At 41.1% G+C, this 26,058-nt stretch overlaps 1 protein-coding gene across 13 annotated transcripts in view; it reads left to right on the forward strand.

Annotated features, from left to right (window-relative positions):
* The window catches only part of ATG7 (autophagy related 7), a 234,927-nt gene that overhangs the window by 128,174 nt on the left and 80,695 nt on the right, over positions 1-26,058 (forward strand). For 8 of the 13 annotated variants that reach the window (XM_041763260.1, XM_041763261.1, XM_041763259.1 and 5 more), the window contains 2 exons: positions 23,336-23,542; positions 24,074-24,117. The exons of 1 other annotated variant lie outside the window; for it this stretch is intronic. In XM_041763260.1, the coding sequence (XP_041619194.1) occupies positions 23,336-23,428 (93 nt within the window). In that variant the 3' untranslated portion in view covers positions 23,429-23,542; positions 24,074-24,117. Of the gene's footprint in view, positions 1-18,597; positions 18,681-23,283; positions 23,543-24,073; positions 24,118-26,058 lie in introns of those variants that run through there. 4 more of the 13 variants (XM_041763264.1, XM_041763265.1, XM_041763266.1 and 1 more) reach the window with 4 other exon arrangements.

Consider the following 26,058-nt stretch of genomic DNA (forward strand, 5'->3'; position numbering starts at 1 on the left):
CATCCTGGCCTGACCGAGACAGCCTCCATAGCCAACCAGCCCTGAGTAGTGGGTGCCTCTTCATCCTCCCATGGGGATACCCAATGCCTAAGGCTTTTGAGGAGGTGATCACAGGACTGTGAAGGCTTTTTTCGATATTTTGTAAAGCCGAACAGAAATAAAACATTTAAGACGGGAGCTTACATTGATCTGTCAAGCTGGTTTTTCTGAGTTCTTTTGTCTCAGAGTGGAATGGAATACTGGTTAGCCTGATCCAGCCAGAAGCTCTTTTTGACAGTTATATATGCCTTTGAATTATAAAAACAATTAGATAAAGTCGTGCATTTTGTTGGGTAGTAGCAGTTTTTCAAGATGTAGTCTGAGACAGAGAAAGTGGGGGTTAGGGCAACCCCGGTGGTGCAGCGGTTTAGTGCCGCCTGCAGCCCAGGGCGTGATCCTGGAGACCCTGGATCGAGTCCCATGTCAGGCTCTCTGCATAGTGCCTGCTTCTCTCCCTGTCTTCTGTCTCTGTCTCTGTCTCTCTCTCTGTCTCTGTCTCTATGAATAAATAAATAAAGTCTTTAAAAAAAAAAAAAAGAAAGTAAGTAAGTGGGGGTTAGAGGAGAGCCCCTGGCCCAGGGCGTCACTGGCCCTGACTTCTTGACTGTATCAGCAATAGAGGGTCCTGGGGAGATGTTTCCTGCAGTTTGCCCTGTCACCATTATTTCAGGGGCTATATTTTTACAGCTGACCCTTCTCATTTGCAAACATAACAGCTGCTATTTTGAATTTGGGGGGTTTCCATGTTTTGATACTGTAAAATTAAATTGACTCTTGGCTCTAAGATCTTAGTTTTTGATCCATCTTGCTTTGCCATTAACTGTGGGACAGCAAGGAGAGAAGGGATGTGAGACATTTTAAGGTGTATATTGTTTTTAAATTAAGTATTATTGGTGTTTAATCATGGCTTCTGTCAATCAACAAATGTTGACCCCTTGTCAAGTTCATGGCAGTGTGGGGATTCAGAGGTACACACCAGGCCTTCAGGTGGCTGACGTGGCATAGTTAGTGTGGTAGAAGAGATGAGGCTGTGAGACAGTAGGTGTGCACAGAGAGCTAGACACATGGTACAGTAAGTCCTGCAAGATTTCAAGAGCATAGGATACAGAGAGTGCTCCAGGCAAGAGTTAGATTTTGAACTGATCCTTGGAGGTTGGATCTCCAAGTGTATGAGAGGAGAATGTGAGAAGGCATTCCAGAATGGGCCGTGGCACAGGAGCATCCACGATCACTGATGAAAAAAGTACCAAGAGAGACATAGCAATTAATACTGATTATGTTATCTGTATTTCTCATGGAACTTTTGTGCCTAGCCTTTGATGCCCTAGACCTCACATTTTACAGTTCAGAGGAGTGAATGGATTTGCTAAGTTGACTGGACACTGTTAAAATCTACATCTTCAGGTTTACAATATGCTTCATGTACCTGAGAGCAGACAGGAAGATACAGATGTGTTCTGCTTTACTAAGGGTGCCTCTGCTTTCAGACTGAGGAGTTTCAAAGAGTAGTTTGCTTTTTGTTTCCTCCCAACTGCATTCTTGAATAGCATAATTTCTTTCACTGTTCCATCCTGGAGCCCGGTCAGCCAGCCTCTCTGTGCTTTTTTATTCTTGAACTGTCTTTAAGAACAGCCTGGCATCTTAAAATCTGTGGGAATGAGGTTTTACTCATTCATGATTCCATCTCCAGACTTAACCAATGGGAAAAGTGCAGATAAGAGACAACTTGTTTCTTCTGGGCCTTTACTTTTCTCCTAATTTGTAAAGAGAAATTAAAGGCTTGTCCCTATTTGTCTTTATTCAAGCATTTGGCTAAAAACAATCAGTGCTAAACTAGAAATATTTAGATTTTTATTGTCACAAAACAAAAGTCATTGGGTTTCTAATTACATGTACAGTAAACTGCTGTGGATTGATTTGTTTTTAATTATGCCACTAAACTTAAGGTCTTTGCATTTATCTTACTGTAATCTCAGGCATACCTGATTCTGCTTAGCATTTTATTAGAAAGTTTCAAAAATCTTCAAAAATATTTTTGATATTTTATTTTCATAAAATATACATATGTAACATTGATGATACTCTTTGTCAAACTAACAGTTCTAAGCATTGAATTGATGTTTTAAAGCAGCAGTTCAGTACCAAGTTTTTAGAGATAAGTATTTCAACTTTCCAAACTCAAATATTGATTGGTTTATTTATACTCTGCTCCCTCCTTCCCCTTTCTCTTTTATTTTCACTAGAAAACATGTGGTATATAAAATAGAAAATATATAGTATATGAAAAGCTTATACTTTAATACCATGAATGCTAGGCTGAAATGATATTAAGCCTAGTTCCCTTCAGCCCTTAGCAGCATGAGCCTAGAAACATTGTGTTCTCATGGAAGGAAATACAGGCTTTGAGTCTTGAAGAGTAGGAATTTGCCTGGTCCTGCCTCTAATTGCATCATTTCCTCTTGTCTGGGCTTTATCTGTAAAATGGGATAATACGTACCCCCACCAAGTTGGTGTTATAATGTGCTCTGAAATCTTAGAAATATAATATAAGCATCAGTTCCTGTAAGCTAACTGCAAATGAACCAAATGGAAAACTGCCATAGTTTTTTAAGTAAAATTTTTCTTGATATATCATAGGCCTTTGAACATGAATGTCTTGAATTAAACTTTAAACAATCATTAACCCTTAAAATAATTTGTATTAACTGGATCTTGAGTATCAAAGACATTAGCAACAGACAGTTTTGAAACTGTAAACTACTTGATTTCAATTCAGGTATAAGAATACACATTAATTTTCAAATAAATCTGGGTAAAACCCCTTAATATGAAAAAGTTACAACTTCTCAATTAATTGTGATCTTTAAAAGAATATTCTTACCTATTCTGAAATTAACTCCTCAAAAGGACGGTTGAATAGCTTTGTCTCTCCCATGCTCCCATGTGTTCACTGTAGTTCTGTTGTGTGTACTTCTGTTCCCTTGCCCTGCCTTCTCCCCATTCCAGACTTGGTCGAGCTTCTGGTAAAGTCCTGTTTCCTTACCCATGGAGTCCCTCTGGTTCCTGCTGGTTCTTCCAATTCCAGTACCAACCTCCTCTGAGGAGTGATTTCTGACTCTTTTCTTCCCAATGCTGGGGTACACATGAGATTCTGTAAATGAAAGTCTGAAAGCACCATGTACATTTGGGGTGGTTTGTATTATTACTTGTGAGCAGAAGACTAACTGGATCCAAACAATGCTTTAAGGAAAATGAAAATGGCGAAGATCAAGAGATTTCTCCCCCTGCTTTTTTCTTTTATGTCTTAATATTTTCAAATGAGCTATCACATAAGCCAGAAGAAAGCATAAAGCATTATGTATACAAGAGAATGATTATCATATTCACATCCAGATCAAAAAAATACAGTGTTTCCTTTCTCCCCTCTCATATTTGACTTCCTGGATCACAGCCCTCAAGGTAAATGCCCTACTAACTCTTGTGATATTTCCTTGCCTTTCTTGACAGCTTCAGTTGGGTGTATGAACAGTATAATTCATTTTGCCTGCCTGACTTTGACCTTGTATAAATGGAAATAAGCCTTATATGATCTTTTGTGTCTTGCTTCTTTTGCTCACCATTGTGAAGGTTACTCATGTTGTCGTGTGCAGCCAAAGTTTGTTCCTTTTCATTGCTATATTCTATTCTGTAGTTTACATATGGTGTAGTTTTCCAATTCTACTGTAGATGAATACCTGTAGCCCTTCCAGTTTTGTACTATAATAAAGAGTGTGGGTTGGAGTGTTGATATATATATAAAATATCGATCAATCTATCTATATGTCTATATCTGTCTATCTATATAGAGCTATTTACCTATCTATCTCCTGGGCTACATGTGCAACATTTCTCTAGGTCAGTGTTTCTCAACCTTTTTTACTTTATCACCTCTCCTTAGGAGAAGGCTTAATTAATTTTTTTTGTTAAGATTTTATTTATTCATGAGAGACGCACAGAGAGAGAAAGGCAGAGACACAGGCAGAGGGAGGAGCAGGCTCCACGCAGGGAGCCCGATGTGGGACTCGATCCCAGGATTCCCAGGATCACACCTTGGGCGGAAGGCAGACGCTCAACTGCTGAGCCACCCAGGGATCCCCGCTTAATTAATTTTAAACTAAAAATTTTAAATTTAAATTAAGTTAATTAATCCTAAAGAGTAGGGTTTTGTTGAGTAGAGCTGAGCTTTGGGGGGGGGGGGGCACAAGCTATTGTGATAGCCCAAGATTTTTTCACCTATCAAAAATTAAATTTTGTTCTTTTGTGGGAATAATACTACCCCTATTGAAAATGCATGTACTAGGTTTTATAACTAAGATCAGAATTGTTGGGTCATGGAAAATGTGAATCTTCAACATTATTAGATCATGGCAAACTGTCTTTCAGAGCAATTATACCAATGTAAATGATTACTAGTAGTATATAGGAATTTCTGTGGCTGCATATCCTTGCCAAAATCCTGGTACTATGATATTTTAAAATGTTTCCCAATCTGTTAGTTGTATAACAATATTACATTATGCTTTGTAAAAAAAAATGTGTAGTTTCTTAATTATCAGTGAGGTTAAACAGCTTGTGTTTATTACTTATTTGGATTCCTCTTCCCTGATGGTTTATTTCTCTATTTCAACTCTAAAAATTCTTGTATGTTCCACTTAGGTAACTCTTGTTAAAACACATCCTATTAAAATAGGGTGATCTAGTTACTCCCTTGAAAAACACAATGGAGCCCAGAGACCTGCATTCTAATCCCAGATGAGCTATTTGTCTTAGAGTCCCATATGTTTGGGACTTAGTGTCCTCATATACTAAATAAAGAAATTGGGTTAGAGAGGTGGTTCTCAACCCTGGCTGCCTATTAGAATTGTCTTTTCAGTAATACCGATGTTTAGAGCATACTTCTACTAGAAAGTCTGATTCAATTGGATTAGAGATTTCTATATCCCTTCCAACCCAACATTGCATGATATTGATAAAATAGTTTTGAGTCATCCTTCTGTGTGTTCCCTAAATTAGTCATGCCAGGGGACTATTTCTCTGTCAAACTATTATCTGTTTTTGTAAATGAGTTATAAAGAGGAGGAAACTTGGGGAGCCTGGGTGGCTCAGTTGGTTGAGAGTCCCACTCTTGGTTTCAGCTCAAGTCATTATCTCAGGATTGTGAGATTGAGCCCTGCATTAGGCCCTGTGCTCAGCGCTGAGTCTGCTTGAGATTCTCTCTGTGTCCTGCCTGCTTGTGCTTTCTTTCTCTTCTCAAATAAATAAATCTTTTTTTTTTATTCATTTATGATAGTCACGGAGGGGGGCGGTGCAGAGACATAGGCAGAGGGAGAAGCAGGCTCCATGCACCGGGAGCCCAATGTGGGATTCGACCCCGGGTCTCCAGGATCGCACCCTGGGCCAAAGGCAGGCGCCAAACCGCTGCGCCACCCAGGGATCCCAGTAAATCTTTTTTTTTAAAAAAGGAGGAAACTCCTTAAATTTAGTCCACAATGGAAAGGTAGTGTCAGTGTTCAAAAAAAAAAATTTCTTTTTGTAGCTGATTTACATGCAACACTAAATAGAATTTCTTTCATTGACACCTGTCATGACAAAATACACATCCAAAGACAATGCTAAGAAATTATAAATGAGCCTTAGAATGAGCATATGTCTGCTTATGGTGTCTGGGCTAAGTACAGCCTGATAAGGCTGAACTCATGAATTCCTGACATTTGGCTCTTTCTGTAAGATCCTATCCCATTGCCAGAAGCCAGACTTTCAATTCCAGTCAGACAAGGAGCTGTTCAGGCCTGGAACCAAGGCACAGAGTGAACCAGCTGTGCTCCAAGAAGAGTTGGTCAAAACCACTGCTCTCCTGGATTGCACTGTGGGTCAGTAGTTATTGGGGCTGAGAGGAGTACCACGAGAGGGCATTATACCATTCCATGTACTTCTGTGTGTCTTCAAAAGTTCTCCAAACAAAAAGTCTTTTTAAGAAACCCCTCTCCTGGTGTCCATGAGCCCTGTTTTCTTGTGCCCACCTGCCTCTCATAATGTGTGATTGCACGCAATCAATATCTGGCACTTGTGTGGCACTTGTATTTTTCAGAGTGCTTGCATTTACTCAGTTGGTCATCATGGCAACCATTCAGAGAAATGCCTTTGGTAGCTACCTAGACCCTGGTTGTGATGGCAGACACCAAAAGCTCAAATTGGCTTTAACATATGAAGAATGTGTAGGTAGGCCATGGAATCTTGGCTTCAGGGACTCTACGTAGAGGGGTTTAATGTCACAGCCATCTTTCTCTTTATTGCTCATCTTATTCCCTCTTTGTTGGCACCATTTTCTCTCACTGCCAACAAGTTCTCTTTCTTTTCTGTTTAGCAAAAAACACATCCTCAGGCAGTTCCAAATCTTCTAGTTCCTTTAGGAATATCTTCTCCAATGGCTCCAAAAGGAAACCCCTGGGACACAGACTGTGACTGACCAGGCTTGAGTCACATGCCTTCTCTGGACCACTTGCAATAGACAGGGCTGCACTGCTGTGATTGGTCAGCCTGGGCCACAGGCAGGGTGTGGGGATTGGTGGCATCCCTCAGAACCGGGTGGTTAGTGGGAGAGCAGCATCGTCCTCCCCAAAGGAGGGCCTGATGTGCGTGTGGTAGGTGCAGGCATATATAGAGATATCCATTTTATTCTTAAGTCTGCTCTTTTGTCTCTTCTCCTCCCTAAACAGTTCTGCTTTTCTATTAGCAATTTCACATCAGCAAATTTGTTGCAAATTTTGAAATTCAGCTCCCCAGATTTAACCCCAACCTCAGCTTACTCTGGTTTCTAAATTTACCTCATCTTCTCATCAGACCACAGATACCCTAAGAGCTCTTTATTCATTGAGTCCTTTAAAAACTAGCTGCTCAGTCTCTCTCACAACCAGCCTCCAAAGGGAGAAAGAATTTTTCTCCCAGATTGAAGCACAAGGATTGTCCCTTGGTCTCTAGTACGCAAATGTCTAATTCTAGGTTAACACTCTGTTGTTCCTTCTCCCAAGTTCCCACATACCATGGTGAGGCCGCACCTCCTTGGGTGGGGAAGGGACGTGCTCTGGCTGCCTCTGCTGACCAAGTGTGGGCAGAGGAGCTGAGGACAGGGGCCAGTGTGCCACTTCATTGTTCAGTCCAGATGGTGACGGTCAGTAACAGTGTCGCTGCCTCAACACATGGGCCTTTACTCTCCTCAGCAGTCTAAAAAATTACTTACCATGCTGCAACTTGTTGATAAACCCAGATCTGTAATTAAGAACATAAACGACACAATACAGGCCTCGCACAAATGAACAGTTGTGGGGTATTATGGGCCCCTGTGGATTATTTGACTGAAGAAAAGGAGGGGGGGAAAGCTGGTTGCTGTTGAACAAATTGCTACCAGATGTAGATTTCAATAAACACCACACTGTTGTTCCTTTGCCCGAAGGTGCTATGAATTTCTTGAGGCAACAGAGCAATCAGTAAACTGGTGACTGTTCCAACATGAATGGAGCCTCCTGGTGTTCCCTGGTCCCGGGTGTTTGTCCACAAAATGCAAGGCAGACCCAGGGGCCTCTCTCCCTACCTGACATTTTACAGGAAAGGAATATACTTAAAATGCAGCCACACATTCCTGTGGAACCTAAAAGAAGCCCGGAACTCTGGTTAGAATGTCACAAAAAGAAACCATCAGGGTTGGGAGAGGAGACTTTAGGAGTCTTTAGGAGACTAAGGATCCGTGGTTTTCCTTACAGATGTTACTTGTAATAACCATGGGAGGAACCTGCCTCAGTCAATAAATATGTGAGAACCTGCCTGTGTCACATGAGGAAGAAAGGCCACTTTCCTTTTCTTCCCTGAACTTACAGATAAGAGGCAGAAGGGAATTCAAACAGTAGTTTAAAATAAAAATTAGCCTTCAGTGTCCTGCCAAGAAGTCCTGTGTGAATTTGCAACATGGAAGCAGCTTTTCCACCTTCACCAGCTGTTGCCATGGGCTGGCCAGCACATGAGCCTGAGAATTTGAGATTAGGAGGTCCTAGAGCCATCATACTACTTTGCTATACGTTGAAGGGAATGGGAAGGGGCGGGGGGGAGAGAGAGAGAGAAAGAGAGAGAGATGGAGAAGGAGACTAAGAGTTGGAGGGAGAGAATGTGATTGAATTTAGTTCAGTATAACAGGCTTGTTATGTTCCATAGAATAGAGTTCCCTGAGCTTTCTCTTGGTTATGGCTAATAAAAACTTAAGCACCAAGTGTATGGTTGGCCTAAATCCAACATATGTGTCTGTGTCACTGTGTGGTTTTCTGATCCTCTTTTCAGTTAGATGTTGAGCTTCTTGAGGGCAAGGACCACTTATCCCCCTTATTATTATTGACTAACAGCTGCTTTGCACATAAGGTATACATGGGTTGAATGCCCAAAAAGGCAGTTTTACATGAACAACACATCAGTTACTGAGACAGCATTTTTGTTTTGGATTGTATGTAGGAGCTTGAGGGGCATAGGAGCTAATCAGAAGTCCAGGGCTTGAAGTAAGCTCAGCAGCAGCAAGTTTGTATTTGGCCCTCAGTTGACAAATCTCTGCCTTGAATTGAAGTCTGCGGGGGCTCCCCATCTCACAGGGTGGTCTGTCTTCTTTGGAAAGTGATGATATGATGGCTAACATCTGAGAACTTACTGTGTTCCAGATGTCATACTAAGCATTTATTTAGATTATCTCATTTAATCTTCACAACCACTTTTTATAGAGAGGAGGAAATTGAGGTGTATACAGGCTAAGTTGTCCAAGTTCATGTAGCTAGTAAGTGTTGGAGCCAAGTAGTTTGGCTCCAGAGCCAGTGTTCTTAACTACTGCTCTGTTGGGCCTGCCTATAGCTAGTTGTATCCCTCTTCTAAATGGCAGGCCTTTGTATGTTTGGCCATGGTTTTCACACCTCCCAAACTTCTGTTCTCCAGATTTTGCTTTGGTAAATCATCATAGTATATGGGTCCTACCTTATCTAGTCAGAAACCAGTTTTTGCCAAAGTTTGAAGACTCTCAGGGTCTAATTTCTAACAGCCAGACTCATAAGATATTGATATATAAGTGAGGCTGTTTAATTTGTTTTGTCTGCCACTCCCCATGTGTACCTGGGGACGCAGTTGGTAATCTGAAGATTTCATGATCGCTCCACTGGAGATCCTGCTAATTTCTGGACAGTAGCGGAGACATGAACAAATTCTGAGGCTTTTTCAAAATCCACATGGACCCTGTTACTATCTATAAATAATATTTTAGAGTTATGTAGGTTGTAGTTTTCTTAATTAAAATGTATCTCCTGATATCACTCCTTTGTAACTTTGAATGAAGATGGAAATTCCCAATCTCTTCAACTGCTTTTCTGGTCTCTTCAGATGACTAACTTCCACACATGGCTGATTTCATCCAGGGTATGTCAGTTCTTATTCATTCCATTCTGCAAAGCTAACCTTATTTTCAAGATCTGCAGAGAGACCTCTGTATATCCCCCCACCCTTGGATATGCTACATACAATCATTATTGCACAGGAAAATCCCAAATACCTTATTAGAAACTTGAGAAAAATATTCCTTTGATGTGTGTGGGTATGTGCATGTATGTGTGTGTGCATGTGTGTGTATTTTTAATTCCCTTATGGTTAACATACAGTGTAATTTAAATTTCAGGTGTAAAACATAATGATTCAACACTTCTATATATCACCCAGTGTGCATCACCAGGGGTACCTTCCTTAATCCCCATCACCTATTTAACCCATCTCCTACCCACTGCTCCTCTGGTAACCGTCCATTTATTCTCTATTCCTTTGATTTTATTGGAAAGAAAAAGACAACCTGGGTGCATTTTAAAACACCCCCAAACTTCTGAGTCTTTGCCAAAGACAGAATCTTTTCAAAAGGGCAGGTCAGTTACAGGTGCTTGATTAAATAGGAATAAAGTAGACATCTGTAGGCCTGGTCAGCACATGAGATGGAGTACTGGGCATCATCTACCCAATAGAGTTGAACCCAAAGGGAAGTGATGTACATTTTGGCCTGAGTATCTCACTGGTACAAAAGCCTCTGCCGGCTAATATGTATGTGGCTATTGTGCCCAAGAGGAAACGCTGAGAGTTCTGGGCTCAGCAATTGTTTGTTGTTGAACTGTGAGTAACTAGAAGGCAGGCATTAGATTTTACTTAAGCCTGTGATTCCAGCACCTAGTGTGAGAGCTCATACATAGAAAATACAATAAGGGGTCTTTTTTAAAAAATGAATGATATCCAATTTATATAAAATATCCAGAATAGGCAAATCTATAGAGACATAAAGTAGATTGATAGTTGGCAGGAGCTGGTAGGGGTGGTGAGTTAGGAAGAAGGGGAGCATTGGGGCAAAATAGGGGAATAACTCCTAATAGGTGCTGGGTTTCTTTTGGAGATGATGAAATGTCCTGGAATTCTATCGTGATGATGGTTGCACAACTCTGTGAATATACTAAAATCACTGGATTACACACTAAATGAGTGAATTGTATGTTATGTGAATTATTTATCTCAATAAACTTCATTTAAAAATGAATGGGAAAGTGAAACTCATTAAAAAACCCACTAGACATGAATTAAACTATAGTAGGGAAAAGACTAGAGGCATTCTGAAAAGCAAATTAATTTATGCCAGTTTGATCTACTAGAGTCCTTTGGAGTTAGCCCTTGAGGACTGGAGAATCAGCTAGCTAGCTTGAGATCCATAATAAAAAGTGTTTTAAAGTTAAGTCACTTTAGGGTTGAGAATTTGTTAAGATTGGGGGACTGAGGTTTACAGGGTAGTCAAAGAGCTGAACACTTTATTGGAACAGTAAGAATTGCAGATATTAGTGTTCAGACCCATTCTGTTTAGTATTTTTTATGCATAGTAAATCTCCAAGTTACCAATAATATTCCACAGTTTGCCAGCATTCAGTAAGCACCTACTCTGTGCCAGTTGGCAAACCAAGGGAGGCCCAGTTCTTGCGTGCTGGAAGTGCATGGTTTTCCCGGGCTGCCGCAGGCACAGTTCCAGTCTGGTAGGGGACAGGCCCACTAAATGCCAAACTGAGCAATCCGGGAAAACCACAGAAGATATTGCAAACAGCCTCTCCTTTTTTACCAAGCATGGAGTATCTGCAGCTCTGTCTACTATGCCTAGAGAGCCATACTCCAATGAGAAGATTCACTGTACAGTAGAAGTAGGGGTGGTCACTTTGATGTTGAAGGGGCTCAGAGGTCTCTGGATTCCCAGGGGAGAGCAGAGAGAGTCATGGGCCTTCTTGCCATGGGGCCCAAGCACTGGATGTCCCTGAAGTGCAGAAAGTCCTGTCCACGAGCTTTATTAATGTTTTTTCTGCCAAGAAATAAGCCAAGAAGTTTCAGAGTAATCCAGAATCATCCTCACAAAAGATAATACCAGAAAACTCAGAGGGATAAAAAGATATGCTTGCTAAAAAAGACTATTTCCCAGCTTCGGCTGGCCATTAGAGCCAACAAAAGCAAAGGCTCATCAGTATTTAATGAGAGAGAGGGAACAGCTAGAAAGGGGTGGAGAAGTAGACAGAAGGAGGCTATTTAAAAGGCCCTAAAGTGCTGCAGCTGTTTTGGCTAATTTTTCTCATTTCAGTGATGTTCCAAGCTCTTTGTCTTCTCTGTGGGGCGAATTTCATTTGTCTCTCTCGTGAGTCATCCTGCCCACAAATAATCTCTCTTGGAGTAGCCCTTATGAAAATAGACAATTCATATTGCATTGTGTGAACTGGCAGTTGTGTGTCCCTTCCCTGGGTGGGCTGCACTGCGTCTGCTCTGCCTGCATCCACATATGTCAGGACTTCTAAGGTCTAGCACACCCTCGGTGTGCTCAGTGACAAGGGGGCACAGAAGGAGACATCTGGACTCTCAGATTGAGTCAGGCTGCAGACAGCAGGCCCTGGTCAATTGATGGCTCCCTCCTTAATGTTTTAGATTTCATAGACGTAACCTTCCCCACAAGGGTTTTAGGGGAATTATCTGTGGAAAAGTAAACATCAGAGGAAATTCTGTGTAAGTAAACACTGTCATTTCAACTTAGATGTCATTGCAAATTGAGCTTTACCTTTTAGATAGTATTTTCTTTATCTGACCAGCAGATCTGACCAACCAGCATTTTTCTTTAAGATTTCCTAGGTAGGGCAGCCCGGATGGCTTGGCAGTTTAGCGCTGCCTTCAGTCCAGGGTGTGATCCTAGGGACCCAGGATCGAGTCCTACGTCAGGCTCCCTGCACGGAGCCTCCTTCTCCCTCTGCCTGTGTCTCTGCCTCTCTGTGTCTGTCATGAATAAATAAATAAAATCTTAAAAAAAAAATAAAAAGATTTCCCTAGGGAGATGCTGAGCTCTTTAAAGTAGAGACTACAATGGATGGCTCTTGTGTTTGCTGCTTAGCAAAATTACTCTTCCCTAATGATCACGTTGGTTTTATTCTGAGAGACCATCTAGGATATTACTTTAATTCCGTGTGTTTGTCTGGTGAAGTTGGCTCCACCCTTGGCTTAGGGTTGCAGCATGTAATTGTGGTCCAAGTCAGTCAATACATCATATTTCCATGGGTGTGATGATTGGTGCAGAACTGGGCATCTGACCCAGTCATGACCAATGAGATCTAATGAGCCTTTGGCTAGGAGGCTGGGGTCAGGGCTTGGAGCTTTGCCAGTGTGAGCTCTGGGCTGGGGCAGTTCTCTAGCAATTATGAGTAGAGAGTCAATTTGAGCATGAAGACCACACATGGAAAAGAGCCAACTCTAACTGAGGAGGGAGAGGGTGAGGATGAGGATGGTCATGGTGTTATCCTCTAAGCCCTCAACCAAGTTCCCTGAAGGTACCATTATCCTGGTCTTTCCAGGCATGTGAGCCAAAAAGTTCCCATTTGGCTTGAGTTAATCAGGGTCAAGTTTGCTGTCCCTTGCATGAGTTTTAACTCATTCAGGGGCAGCATTTTACTCATATCTAACGTCTAGCAGAGTGCCTAGCATGTACAGGAAGCTCAGTATGTGTTTATTTATGCACAAATTTTCTTTCAGTTGAACAGATATTTTTTGAACACTTACGAGGAACAAATGTATTGTTCTGGCTGCACTGTCCAATATGGCAGCCACAGGCCACATGTGGCTCTTTAAATTTCAGTTAATGAAAATTAAACAATAAAAACTCCAGTTCCTAAATCATGCCATCCACAAAGCAAGTGTTCAATGCTCCTTTCCTGGACAGTGCAGATACAGAACGCTTCTATAATTGCACAAAGTTCTATTGGAAAGTGCTACTGTAGAGAATACAAACATATGTAAGATTCAGACCATAATTCTAGGATGCTGTATTTTTGCAGATGTTTGTTTTGAAATGATTGGTAGCACAACATACAGAACAATAGTCTGGCTTACTTGAAAGGAGTGATTTATGAAAGGTCAACTTTTATTTCTCTCGTGTATAATGATTTATATACAAATTCTAACACAGTAGTATAATGAAAAAATTACCATATGGAGCCACACATTATACAAAATGAAGTGTGTATAAATGTTCTTTCATGCAAGAGCAACTAGCATTTCCTAGACATGGAAACTGAAGATACTTAAAATGCCTTGTTGACTTCTGTAGCCTTTTCGGGAAATAAGTCATTGATTTTTAAGTGGGCTGTCACTGGAGAGGTAAAGTCCTAAAATTTCTCACAGAGCTCATTCCTTCTCCTTACCCAGTAAGACTTGCACGTGCCAAACCATAATGATGGCCATACTAAAGTCCTCTGTTCCAGAGAAATCAGTTTCTGGCAGGTGGCTCCCAGACACCCAGTGATCCTCTTCAGCTCTTTGATGTCCTACATCCAGCTCTTCAGCATCCCCTCCCACAGAGTAGGGGGTCTGAAGCAGATTCTGACTTCGGCATTACTCATTTTGAAGAGGAGTGGAAGCAGCCTCCCAGCCAGCCATTCCTTACTCCAATGGCACCCATTTCCCCTGACAGCTATGGGAGAGGCTGACAGGTTGTCAGCATGCTGCTTCTTGTTGACCTGGAAGCCAGCAGCACTCACAGAGCTGAATGGATTCAGCCCTCACCAGAGTGAGAGTCTGCCCCTCTGATTTTACCCATGCTGAGACCAACTGTGTTTTCTATTTTTAATATTTATTTGTTTATTTGAGAGAGAGAGAGAGATACAAAGAAAGAGAGAGCAGGGGAGAGGGGAAGAGGGAAGAGGAGGAGACCATCTTAAGCAGACTCCGTGCTGAGCACAGAGTCCAACACGGGGCTCAGTCTCATGACCCTGATATCAGGACCTGAGCCAAAACCAAAAGCCAAATGCTTAACTGACTGAGCCACCCAGGTGCCCCACAACTATATTTTCAGCTTCATGTCCCCAGTTCTCCCACTGAAGGCTCCCACCTTAACCAAATTTGTTTACTCAAAGACCAGAGCATCTCTGTCCTTTGGCTTGTACTATGTTCCTATCCATCCACCCCGCCTCCAGTACATGTTTTCTCCTCAAAACTTAAATACCTCTTTCAAATCATCCAAGCCAGAAATTCTCTATCCCTCTTTTGAGCCTCTACAGCATTGTGTGTACTGTTGTGTTTTTTATAACAGCTTTATTGAGATGTAATTCACATACCCTGCAGTTCACCCTTTTAAAATATACACTTTAACTTTTTAAATATATTCAGAGTTGTTTTTGAAAGATTTTAGTTATTTATTTATTCATGAGAGACACAGAGAGACAGAGACATAGGCAGAGAGAGAAACAGGCTCCTGCCTGCAGGCAGCCCTATGCAGGACTCGATCCCAGAACCCCAGGATCACAACCTGAGCCGAAGGCAGACACTCAACTACTGAGCCAGTCAGGTGTCCCTGATATATTCAGTTAAGTAACCGTCACCATGATCTGTTTAGAATATTTTCATTGCCCCAAAAAGAAAGCCTGTACTCCTCAGCAGTCAGCCCTCATTTCCTCTGAGCTCCGTAAGTAATGACTGATCTACTGCCTATATCTATAGATTTGCATTTTCTGGGCAGGTCATATAAATGGAATCCTACAACATGTGGTCTTTTGTGACTGACTTCTTCAACTCAGCATAATGTTTTCAGGGGTCATCCATGTTGTACCATGTGTCAGTACTTCATTCCTTTTTAAGGCCAGGTAATATTACATTATATGGATAGACTACGTTTTGCTGAGCCATTGGTCAGCTGATGGACATTCAGGTTGCTTCCATTGGAGACTTATGAACAATGCTGCTATGAACATTTGTGTATAAGCTGTTATGTGAACATACATTTTCAGTTCTCTTGGGTACATACGTAGTAGGAGTAAAATTGCTGGGTTAATGGTAATTCTGTGTTTTGTACCTGTTTTGGGGGACATCATTATATAATCTGATATTTAAATCCCATGGTATTTTATTATCATTATCTTGCCTAACTTATGAAATTTAAACCTTTGAGGGCAGGGGGAAAAAAGCCTTTTTTTTTTTTTTTTCCTTTCTACTCCACCTAGTACCTACCATCATATCTACCTAACAAAAAAACACAGTCACTGTTAGGACAGGGAAATATAATGGAAAGTAAAAAGTAGTGGCATTCTCTTCCTTGGTTAAGCCTAATTTATGTTGCTCCTTTCAGTTAGTGCTGCATGTATATTCTTTTCTAAAGTGTTTGGTCTCCCCAAGCCCCAGCTATTAGAGGTGAATGACCTGCAAGTGCAGATGATCAATGTACAATACCTACAGGTTTGTATATTCTGAGGGAGATGTACTTTGAGGCACAAAGAAAAGACAGCTTCAAACCTGTCTCCTTGCAGACAACACTGTGCACTGTTCTCTGCTGCCAAGAAAGGTCAGCATTTGTGGGGGTAATAATGCACCTCCATGAAGCAGGGCTTCACAAGGCCTTTATTCATCTATCATTGTTCATTAAAACGTTTAAAGACATAATAAAAGCCATTAAAAGAAAAAGATATCGTTCTACTTTTTCTGCCCTGATCAGACCCTAAGAAAACAGCTTTAACAAAGGAGAGAAAGGATGCCAAGTTTATAAAACAGAGGCCCTGCATCTGTCTTTAGGTCCACCTTGAAAGGGTAAGATCAGAAGTATTTTTTTCCCAAACTCTTGCTGGCAGGAAGAACTAGACTAAGGCAGCATTGTCAGGAGCAGATGCTTTTCTCAGTTGGTGAAATCACTACGTGTGATAAGCAGCTGCTCTGGAGCAAGGAGTGCAACACCTCTGTCTGATTCTCTTGCAGCATATGGTAGCTGTGGGTGATGATGAACATAAGATGGAAGGCTGTGCTTCCCAGGCTGAAAGGAAAAGTACGAACCAAAGAGGAGTGCCTCTTATTGGGACATAATTGGTCTTTCGTGAGCCCTTATAAAGAATTCTTACAGTACCTAAAAGAATTGATCACCCAGGAGTTAAGTTAGTGCTAAATGAAAGCAAGAGTGTACTTTGTTTTGCTCTTCCGAGTGGGGAGACTAGGGTTCTAGCACATACAATAAGGATTTCCAGTTGCATAGTATCTATCTAATAAGCACATAGTAACTATCCTAGTGTGGAGATGAAAGATAAATTTGTGTGTCTCTCTTATCATTTGCTCATGGCCACATGGAGGATTCTCTTGGGAAGGATTTTTGAGGCCAATTTCAGGCTCAGCAGGGAAGATGATCATATATTGAATTAGTGGTGTCTGTCATGAATACCTAAGAGATTCAGAAGTAGCACATGTGTTCAATAGTTGCCCTAGACCTTGAGCTCCTCAATAACAAGGTAGTCTAGTCTCTGGACCTGGCAAAGAGTAAATCAGCAGTAGGTGTATATTGGTTGAATGAGTGATTTGATTTCCTAGTTTTTGAATTAGCCCATAATTCTAAGTAAATGACACATGTTAAATGCCTTAACAGTAAATGAATTTTTTGCAACAGAAGTATTTCCCAGAGAACTTTGATTATCATGGAGCTTTTGCCTTGATGTTTTCAAAATAGCTTTCCATTTTGCTACAGTGAAATAATACATTTCAAGAGTTTCCACTTAAATTGGCTACTCAAAGCAGATTTTCTCATTTTCTATTTCAGTGGCCTAGAGTGGCACGTTGGTATTTTAGAAGGAATACCAGGCTAGAATTCAGGTTTGGATTTTACTTACAGCACTTTGCGGCTATAAGCTAATCACTTCTCCACTCTGGGTCTCTGTGCCCTCCAAAAATATCACAGAACTGAAGTTCCATTAGCTCTTTGGCTCTGTGAACCAGGGTAGAAGATGAAAAAGAGAATGGGTTTCAACAAGATAAGCTTTCTCTCTTTAGCCTAGCTGATTGTTTCTCTGACTTCAGCTTCACTTTCTATCCTAAGAGCAGTGATCTCAGGCTAAGGAGGAGGAATGACATTTTTAATTATGATCACTTACAGTAAAGCGTCAACGCAATGAAAGCATTTTCCGATATCTCTACAGAATAGGTCTGCCCTATATTCCAAGATGATTGTGGTACATGTCATACATAAAAATGTATCATCTCAGACACATGTCTTGGCTGACATTCACCAAGAATCTGACAAATAAATGTTTTTATATTTATGTACATTCTGCCTGTTAAAAAATGTATATATAAGAAAGTTATACTCAATACCATAGAAATAATTAAACCTAAAAACCTTTAGAGTAAGAAAGGACAAGAGCCAAGTTTACTTTTTTTTAATATATATATCATTATTTTAGAATACTTAAAACTACAGAAAGCTTCCAAAGTTGAACATGAAATGTAGCTTCATGGTTCCTGGCAGCCAAGGCAAAGGGGGAGGAAATGGGCTACCTTGTTCTCCTTGTCTGACAATAGCCAGTGTAATAATTTGCTTTAGGGGGAAAGAAGGAAAATGCAAGCTCAATTTGTCATCCTGCCGTGCTTATCAAAGCAATAGCTATCAGTTAATAAAATAAAAAAACAACAACAATTGAATTGTGAATAAGAGTGCCAACGTAGACCAAACCTTATTTTGCTGGTTGTTTGGTGGCTTCTAGACAGGCCACATATAATAATAGCAGCTGGTGCTTACTCTTAAGGTATTTCTATGCCAGACACTGTTGTAAGTATCTTACCTATGTTAATATATGAAATCCTTATAACAGCCATGAGAGTTCAGAACAGTGCTTTGAGGTCTGTGATCTTAACCACTGCACCACACTTCCTCTTATGTCTCTGAAATCACTACAGAAATTTAACTCACCACCAGTTAGCTCCACTCCCCAGCTCTGAACTATCTCAGGACAGAATGTTTCATTTATAGCAGCAATAACCAGTTTACAAAGCAGGCAGCTTAATAACTGGGTGGATCCGTTGTTTTCTAAGTTAACGGGTTCTTTTTTATGTTGTTTTAAGGTAGCATCCTGAGTTCCAAAAACAGTGTAGCATTGCTTTGCACATCTCACTGTTGGTGTGAAGAGCATCATATATCAACCATGTGTCCTCTTGTTCCAGGGTATCTTTAATCTACATCAGGGATGCTGAATCAGCCTGCTCCAGCAGGGGAAGTGGCCACCTGGAAAACTGTATTGAGAAAGGTTTGAAAGCCTTGTTCAGATGTCATGAGAGAGAGATTCATGGCTGAGTGTAACATCTGCTTTGGGCAAGCACAAGTTCATGTCTTTGCCATCCGTGATCTAGTTCAGGATCAGAGGCTCCCTCTAAACTGCATGGCTTCTAAGGTTATTTTTCCTTCAATAGGAGAACAAAAAAAAAAACAAAAAAAAAAAAATAGGAGAACAAGATGTGGTGATTCACACAATTCATTAATTCATTCTACAAAAATTTATTGAATCCCTGCTTTGTACAAGACACACAATAGAAAGATGAATAAGTCATAGTCTCTGTCCACAAATTTTATTCTAACCAGAGACCTATAAATTTTAACAATTTCTATACAGTGAAATAATAAGCATTCTTAGAAAGTGGTGTGGGAGCACAAAGGAAAGAGCTGCTGTTTATGCCTGGGAAGAGTGGACAGGCTTCACAGAAGGTGCCAGTTAGTCCAAACCCTAACTCAGCCCATGTGTATGGAACCTGTAAGGGAGTGTGTTTTGACAGCTACCTGACATGACTGACATCCCCCATTGTTTTTATTTAACTATCATATTCAGAATACATACAACGCTACCATTAGTATGTCATTTCTTTTGAGTCTCACTGCAGTTATACACCCAGGAGAGGATGAAATTAATCCATCATATTGGGTCAATGTTTTACAAGCTTGGCTCTGTGATCTTTGGGTAAGATAAAGCCAGGGAAATAGGGAATCAGTACTGGACAGGTGAAATAGGATACCAAATGCTGCAGCATTCAATCAGAAATGCTGGGGATGAGACAGCATTGGCATTTCCCCCAGACCAGTTCTGTGTCCATTAGGAAATATATTCTCTGTAGACATATGAAAATGGCGGAGAGCAGTGGTTGGGGTCAGAAATTGCATTACAGGAGGTGAAAAACCCCAAATAAAGTCATTTTGAGGCTAATCTTTATATTTTTTTAAAGGATTTTATTTATGTATTAATGAGAGACACACAGAGAGACAGAGACACAGGCAGAGGGAGAAGCAGGCTCCACCCAGGAAACCTGACATGGGACTCAATCAATCCTGGATCTCCAGGATCAGGCCCTGGGCTGAAGGTGGCGCTAAACTGCTGAGCCACCCAGGCTGCCCTAATCTTTGTATTTAGAAAGAGATTTGCCCTAATCCTATTTAGGATTTCTATAACAAATTCTCTCTCAGGAGAAGTTACAAGACTTTCATTTTTCCCTTCTCACTGCCTTGTGAAGACAAGCATTTAAAATCCCCATTTACAGGTGAGGAAATGGAGTATGTGGTATGGATCACACAATGAATTGAGCGAAGACTCACAAAGAAGTACTTGCTCTGTCTCTTACCCCTACGATTGCCTATACATTTAATGCTTAAAATTAGGACAATTGTCCTTAGTGATTTTAAGAAAATAATGAAGATTTATTTTATACTTAATCGTCAAGAAACAAAAGATTAAAACTGAGGAGACACTTTGGAGATAATCTTATTCAGTACTCTCTTTCTAAGATATGGAATCTGAATCCAGGGGACAGCTCCTAGAAATTTGAGAGGTCTAGCCATTAAAACCTACTTAGGAGGGTGGGCGGTGGGAGTGACTGGGTGGCAGGCACTGAGGGGGGCACTTGACAGGATGAGCACTAGGTGTTATTCTGTATGTTGGCAAATTAAACACCAATAAAAAATAAATTTATTAATAAATAAATAAATAAATAAATAAATAAATAAATAAATAAATAAATAAAAAACAGGGAAAAAAAAGAAAAAAACCTACTCAGGAGCACCCGGGGGGCTCAGTTGTTGAGTATCCAACTCTCATTTCCAGCTCAGGTCATGATCTCAGGGTCATGGGATCAAGCTCTGTCTTGGGCTCCATGCTCAGCACAGCATCTGCTTGGGATTTTCTCTATCCTTCTCCCTCTGCCTCTCCTCCAGCGCGCGCATGCAGTCTCTCTCTCTCTATCTCTCTCTCTCTAATACATATATACATACATACATAAAATCTTTAAAAATTAAAAAAATAAAACCTACTCAGTCCTCATGATTTCTGTTCCTAGCTGGAGGCCAGTGCCTCCAAGCTATTTAAGAGCCTCTGTGTATCCTTCTGGGACTCAATTTAAGGACTTTTACTGGTACCTACCCTTAGTTTGCATTTGAATTCAGAACCTTCCTGTCACCATTATTAAGAGTCCTGCCTCCTCCCATAGATTTCTGTCCATTTATCAGATGCCCACCATTTCTGTAGCAACTGCTCGCAGAGGAAAAAAAAAAAAATCCAGCCTTTGCAGTTCACAAAAGACTCAGATTGCTGACCAAAAGGGTAAGAGATCTCCCTCCATCCCTTCCAAAAGTGTAATATACTAGTTCTGCTGTCCTTACCTGCTTCTGGCTAGGCCACCTTACAGGGAAGCATTTCTTTCTTGCCCCTTATGAAAGGTCAGAAGAAGTAGACAGTGCCTCCAATAATCTGGTGCTTTCTTAAATCCCCTAAAGCTCTGGCCTTGATAAACCCATTGTTTGACTGCCTATAGCCGCAATTGGGAATTTTTCGGTCCTAGATGGTGGATTCTTATAGCCTCCCCTCCTGCCTCATCCAGTGCTTTTCTGCTCACTTTCAGCTCTCCATTCCTGGTACCATTTCTAAATTTATTCAGGACTCTGTTGGTTTCAAGTGAAATAGACCCAGCTTGAATTACCAGAGATAAACAGAAATACTGAAAGAAAAATCAATCAGGGGCAGCCCCTGTGGCTCAGCAGTTTAGCGCCACCTTCAGTCCAGGATGTGATCCTGGAGCCCCGGGATCAGGTCCCGCATCAGGCTCCTTGCACGGAGCCTGCTTCTCCCTCTGCCTCTCTCTCTCTCTCTCTCTCTCTCTCTCTCTGTGTGTGTGTGTGTGTGTGTGTGTGTGTGTGTGTGTGTGATGAATAAATAAAATCTTAAAAAAAAAAAAAGCCAATCAGGCCCACGTTGGGAAAAGCTGCAGTTCAGGAGTAACAAGAGCAAGTGTTGTCCCTGCAGACAGGCCTCTTCTGCAAGATAGGATATATGGCTGCTGGCAGCTCCAGAGCCTCCTAATTCAGAGCTGTAGTCCTCTTGATGTCAACTGGCCACTCCAGTCCTGGATTCAAAATCCAGGGCCCAGCTTAGGTCTTTTGCTCATCTTGGGGCCAGTCAGGTTGGCCCAGAGAGCCAGGGCCTGTAAAAGAACATGGTTAGCAGTCCCCATCAGAAGGTATTTGCCATTACTAGGAGCCCAAGGATGCTGAGCATTGAAAACTAAGGGTATCTGAAACAAACTGAGAGTCCGTCCTGAGAGGAATGACTGAGTACAGGTTGAAAAACAAGACGCATGATATGCTTTTAAAAATACTTATATATTAGGGGGTGCCTGGGTGGCTCAGTTGGTTAAGCGTCCAACTCTTGATTTTATCTCAAGTCATGATCATGGGCTTGTGAGATGGAGCCCTACATTGGGCTCAGGTTCGGCACAGAGTGTGTGTGAGATTCTCTCTCTCCTCCTGCCCATCCCCTGCTTGTGCACACATGCTCGCACACTTGCTCTCTCTCAAAAAATTAAATAGATAAATCTTTAAATATATATATTCAATAAAACTTTCCTAATCAACTTTCCCTTCATTGACTCTCCTGATTAATTAACTATGCACTCTCTTGTTAAAGTGGTATCTGGTACCCTTAGAAGCTGGATGCTGCCAGCTAGTAGGCTGATTTCTAGAATATCTGCATGTTTCTGCTCCCACCAGTTGAGGGGTATGCTTTCCAAAACCTGAGAATGCCAGATGGACTTGTAATTATACCATTTAATTAAACATTCTCCTAGTGAAAAAAAAAATGCAAGAAGAAAGTTACTGCTATGAAAATTAAGTTTAATTTGGAAAGATTTGATGAGCCAGTAGCTAGAAGCAATGGCTCTTCTGCAGTGGGAAAGAGGGCTTTTACCTTTTATTGTAGAAGAGGTTCTGGAGTCTAATCCCCTATATTGAAATTCTAGCTGTGTACCCTTGGGCAGTAGCAGCAGGAGCATCTTGAGACTTAGACCTGTATTGTAAAATGGAAATAATAACAGCCTTGTTCAGGCAACTGTTAGTATTAAACAAGTTATTTCCACTAAAGAATTTAATAAATTTACTTCTTTTAATAACAATTAGAAGTGCTTAACTATAAAGAAAAGTCATTTTTAATCAAATCAATCCCTGAAAACCTAAATAATTTTTTTAATGTAAAAGGACACCTCTATAAAGTTCTAGAGGTATGTGAAAACCCGAATCTATAGCACCTCCTCCTTCCTATGTTTGGCTTTTGTATTTTAAAAAAAGAAAAAATTGTTTTAAGCCAGGGAAAAAACTAAAAAAGCAGAAGAGATAATTAGAAAGTCTCCGTGTAGCTTTAAGGAGCCTCTGGGTTGCAGCAGAAACCATGCTGGCTCTATTCATAACTTTGCTTTCTGGACCAGTATTCTAGAAGTTGGTACATTCTTTTCATTTGTGCCTTGCACAGAGGGCAGTAAAATTTAGTTCTAAGTATATTCTCGGCATCTGGATTCTAGTCAGCATTTCTGGCTCTGTTTTAGAACCTAAAGTCTGCGGCTTATTCCTAATGTGGAAAATGGAATAATCCCCCAGGCACAAGAAGAAGAACTCCAACATTCAGGCTGCCGTTACTATAGCAAGACGGTGCTACAGACATCACAAGACTTGTTATACAAGGAAACATGATTACAGCGGATTAGAGAAACTCGCCAGAGCCTTGAAGGATTTATTACTTTTTGAATTCTGAATGAGACATAAATATGTTTTTCCCCTCTTAATTTTGGACCCCATACGGAGAAGGTGAGAAAATTCTTCAGCAAATTCTAGAATGCTTAGTTGCTAAAGATTGGTTGGGTATTGTGTCCAAGTCATATTGCAAGGGGCATGAATGCTTGCTTGGCAGAGATGCAAAACAGTCACTCCTTTCTGTCTGCACTGCCAAGTTAGTTACTGCCTTGTCTCCCAGTGGGAGAAAAATGTAGCTCCTTGGGGAGTCTTCTGGAAGGCAGCATGGTGTAATGGAAAAAGCAATATACTCAGAAGCATGAGGCCTGGGTTGCAGCTTCCACGCTTACAAGCTCTGTGATTTTCAGCAGGTTACTTAAACTCTTCTATCAAATATACAGACAGTAATCCCCCTCCCAAAGGGTGGCATTAAGGATTAAAGTATGTTAAATAACATGTAGAAAATCTCAAATGTTAGTTGCATTAGCATCAAAATGGAAGCTGTAGTATACTCATTTGAGTTCATGAATCTCAGAATTTTGCTGATCTCTTAAAGAGAGGGAATTTTAAAAATAAGGGTGGTCTGTTCTCTTCTTTGTTCTCCAGATTCTTTGGTTTCTCCTGAAGCTGAAGAGAGCATGGGGTAGCAGGTAGGAACAGCTTTGGAATCAGACAGACTTAAGTTTAAATTCACTACTTGTTAGCTATGAATCACTGAATAATCCACCTGACTTTTGTTATCATGTTTTGTCATCTATAAAATGGATATAAAAATAGTGCCTCAACTATTCTTTATCCCTTTACCCCATTTTATTCTCTGTATGGCACTTAATCACTATCTGAAATATTTGTGTTTATTTCCTGTCTCCCACTCCGGCCCCCATTCAGATATAATCCCCAGGGGATCCCTGGGTGGCTCAGCGGTTTAGCGCCTGCCTTCAGCCCAGGACATGATCCTAGAGTCCTGGGATCGAGTCCCACATCGGGCTCCCTGCATGGAACCTGTTTCTCCCTCTGCCTGTGTCTCTGTCTCTTTCTTTCTCTGTCTCTCATGAATAAATAAATAAAATCTTAAAAAAAACAAATATAATCCCCATAAGGGCAAAGACTTTATATGTATTTTTGACCACTTTATATGTCTTGCCTAAGGTAGTGACTGGTACATTGTTGTTATTCTTTTCATTCTTGACTTCTGTTTTTTAAAAATTCCCCTCCCAGTGAGACGCCTGGGTAGCTCAGTGGTTGAGTGTCTGCCTTCAGCTCAGGTTGTGATCCTGGGGCCCTGGGATCGAGTCCCATATCAGGCTCCCTGCAGGGAGCCTGCTTCTCCCTCTGCCTATGTCTCTTCTATGCCTCTGTGTCTCTCTTGAATAAATAAATAAAATCTTTAAAAGAAAAAAAATCCTCTTCCAGTATCATGGCTAAATTTATATACAGTAGCTGAGTTAGAAACCAAGCAGGGATGTTTTGCATTTGGAAATACCTGTGTTCTTACAGTTGAGTTTCTATTTCCTAAAGATGCTTACTCAGCCTTCCATGGCACAGTTTGACTTGTGACATCAGAAGATTGACAGGCAGAAGTCTGACTCAGGGATTCAGCTAGGAAAGAGCATGATTGTGAGCCCTGCTCACCCTTTGAGAGATGGCTGGACAAGGCTCAAAAAGGTCTTGTATTTCAATTCATCTAGGAAGGTATTTAGCAAATTATTTTTAACCATTTGGATCTGGTACAGATCATTTGTGGAATCTGCTGTCTGTGCATAAGTGAAGAATGAGAATAGGAGAAGTAGGTGGAGCTGAGAGAAAGAGAATAGGCTTTCCTGCTGCTTCCCAGGGGAACCTGGTGGCTGACTCCCTTCCCACTCCACACCTCCAGAGCATCCTCTTTGACTTTAACATACCTAGCACAGTGGACACCACTAAGATTCCAAGGTGCTACATAACCCCTAAGAGTTAGGCCCTGTGACAGATCAGTGTTTGGGCTCAGTTTCATTGCCCTCTCCCTATGAAGAGGGGGCATTCATGGCAATGAACTGCATCCTGAAGAAAACTAAGCCCCAAGAAGAGGAGCTCTTGGCTCTCCCACCTCATTCTTTCAAATCCTGTGAACTGGTTTGTCTAAACTCCCACAGGACCATGATAGGCCTGCAGGTGGGGCAGGGATGGTTCCTGAACACTCACGAGTTGTACACAAAAGGTTGCATGTACATGTGTTATGGAGGGGAGGTTCATTGTCACTAAATTCTCAAGAGATATCTTTGGAATCACTGCCCTAAGTGAACTGACTATATTTTTTTAGTGTTTGCAAACTCTGCAGCTTTGTTCCTCTGGCACCCAAAGCTCTGTGTGGGTGGGTTTAGGATAGAGATGCTGAAGCAGTGTACAGCCGCCCAGTCTTGTTGGGTTTTTGCATTATGGCTCTCTAATCTCTTCCTGAGTTTGCTCATTTGCACAAACTATTAAGCCAGGCTCATTGGTAGCCAAGTCCCAACTTGTCCAGAAAAAGGTTTGGTTGAAGAGGGTAGTAGGAAATTCTATAAAGAAACTATCTTTGTAGATGTGGCTTTAGGAACAAAATAAACCACATCATC

Source organism: Vulpes lagopus, chromosome 7 (assembly GCF_018345385.1).
Source record: "Vulpes lagopus strain Blue_001 chromosome 7, ASM1834538v1, whole genome shotgun sequence".
Taxonomy (NCBI): domain Eukaryota; kingdom Metazoa; phylum Chordata; class Mammalia; order Carnivora; family Canidae; genus Vulpes; species Vulpes lagopus.